The sequence below is a fragment of the Rhinopithecus bieti genome, unplaced genomic scaffold, assembly GCF_001698545.2.
Source record: "Rhinopithecus bieti isolate Rb0 unplaced genomic scaffold, ASM169854v2 scaffold_33142, whole genome shotgun sequence".
In the NCBI taxonomy this organism is placed as follows: domain Eukaryota; kingdom Metazoa; phylum Chordata; class Mammalia; order Primates; family Cercopithecidae; genus Rhinopithecus; species Rhinopithecus bieti.
Genome location: NW_016855217.1, coordinates 5,079 through 7,277, shown reverse-complemented (window position 1 = coordinate 7,277; position 2,199 = coordinate 5,079). Strand labels below are relative to the sequence as shown.

Genomic DNA, 2,199 nt, shown 5'->3' with positions numbered 1-2,199 from the left:
GCGCCCGGCCTTCAGTTTTAATTTCTAGGGCTCTTTTCTAAATTCTATGCCAGTGGTATAAATACAGATAACAGCGTTTACCATCTTAACCATATTAAATGTGTACAGTTTTGTAGTGTTAAGTACCTTCACATGGTTGTGCAGCTAAGCTCCAGAACTTACTATCTTTCAAAACTAAAACTCTATACCTATTAAACCATTCCCTCTTCCTCCCTTCTCTTATCCTTCAGCAGCCACTTTTCTACTTTCTGTCTCTAAATTGACTACTCTTAGAAATTCATATAAATAGAATCATACAATATTTGTCTTTCTATGACTGGTTTATTAGCATCCTCAACGTTCATTCATGTTGAGCATGAGTCAAGATTTCATTAATTTCTTTTTTTAAATGCAGCCTACAAACACTTTTTTTTTTTTTTTTTTTTTTTTTTTTTTTTGAGACATGGTCTTGCTCTTTTCCCAGGAGGGAGTGCAGTGGCACTATCATGGTTCACTGTAGCAGCTTCAACCTCCCAGACTCACGTAATCTTCTCAAGTGGGAGGGACAACAGGTGGACACCCCCCTTACCCTAGCTAAATGTTTTACTTTATTTTGTAGAGACAGGATCTTGCTATGTTGCCCAAGATTGGTCTTGAACTCCTGGACTCCCAAAGTGCTGGGATTACAGTCATGAGCCCCTGCACCCACCCCTATATTTAACTTTTTTTTTGTCGGGGGACGGAGTCTCGCTCTGTAGCCCAGGCTGGAGTGCAGTGGTGCAATCTCTGCTCACTGCAACCTCCGCCTCCCAGGTCCCAGTTCAAGCAATTCTCTTGCCTCAGCCTCCCAAGTAGCTGGGATTACAGGCATGCACCACCATGCCCAGCTAATTTTTGTATTTTAGTAGAGACAGGGTTTCACCATGTTGGCCAGGCTGGTCTTGAACTCCTGACCTTGTGATCCACCCGCCTCAGCCTCCCAAAGTGCTGGGATTACAGGCGTGAGCCACTGCGCCTGGCCTATTTAACTTTTTAAGGATCTGCCACATTGCTTTCTAAAGCAGTACATCATTTTACATTGCCATCCTCTATGTTTGAGTTTTAATGTCTCCATATCATCACCAACATTTATTAATGTTTGTCTTTTTTTTTTATTATAACCATCCTTGTGGGTATGAAGTGATTTTTCACCGTCGTTTAGCTTTGCATTTTATGATGACTAATGATGTTGACCATCTTCTCTTGTGCTTATTAGCCATGTGTATATCTTCTTTGGAAAAAGGTCTAAGTGTAATTTTGAAAATCTTTTACTTTAAGGATAATGAAGAGTTGAGAGTTAGTTGCCCAGTGCCTGCAGATGAGCAGACAGAATGCACTTCTGCCCAACAACTCAATATGAGTTCCAGTTCTCCATGTGCTGCTGAGCTTACTGCATTAAGGTACAATTTATAGTATAGAAGATCTTCAACATTAAATTACTTTTTCTGGTCGGGCGCGGTGGCTCTCGCCTGTAATCCCAGCACTTTGGGAGGCCGAGGCAGGTGGATCACCTGAGGTCAGGAGTTCAAGACCAGTTTGGCCAACATGGTGAAACCCCGTCTCTACTTAAAAAACAAAAATTAGCTGGGCGTGGTGGCGGGCGCTTGTAATCCCAGCTACTCGGGAGGCTGAGGCAGGAGAATTGCTTGAACCCGGGAGGCAGAGGTTGCAGTAAGCCAAGAGCATGCCACTGCACTCCAGCCTGGGTGACAGAGTGAGACTCCGTCTCAAAAAAAAAAAAAACATTACTTTTTCTTCTGATTAGTTGCTAAACTGTTCCATAGCTATTCTGAGTCTAATTGCAAGCTCTTTTTTCCTTAGCACAACTCAGCAAGAAAAGGATCTAATAGAGGATTCCTCTGTTCAGAAGGATGGTCTCAACCAGACAACTATGCCAGTTTCTCCTCCAAGTACTACAAAGCCATCGAGGGCAAGTACTGCTTCACCATGTAATAATAACATAAATGCAGCTATAGCTGTGGCTCTACAGGTAACTTGAAGATTTTAGTTTATGTTAAAAAAAAAAAAATACAATAGGCCGGGCGCTGTGGCTCAAGCCTGTAATCCCAGCACTTTGGGAGGCCGAGACGGGCGGATCACGAGGTCAGGAGATCGAGACCATCCTGGCTAACACGGTGAAACCCCGTCTCTACTAAAAAATACAAAAAACTAGCCGGGCGA

General features: G+C 43.0%; 1 protein-coding gene across 1 annotated transcript; it reads left to right on the top strand.

Moving 5' to 3' along the window:
- Positions 1 to 1,162: 1,162 nt before the first annotated feature.
- Positions 1,163 to 2,055, top strand: LOC108525294 (la-related protein 4-like). The gene is made up of 2 exons (XM_017866317.1): positions 1,163 to 1,418; positions 1,840 to 2,055. Exons 1-2 carry the CDS (start codon positions 1,192 to 1,194, stop codon positions 2,015 to 2,017), a joined length of 405 nt encoding a protein of 134 aa, XP_017721806.1. The 5' UTR covers positions 1,163 to 1,191; the 3' UTR covers positions 2,018 to 2,055.
- Positions 2,056 to 2,199: the final 144 nt, after the last annotated feature.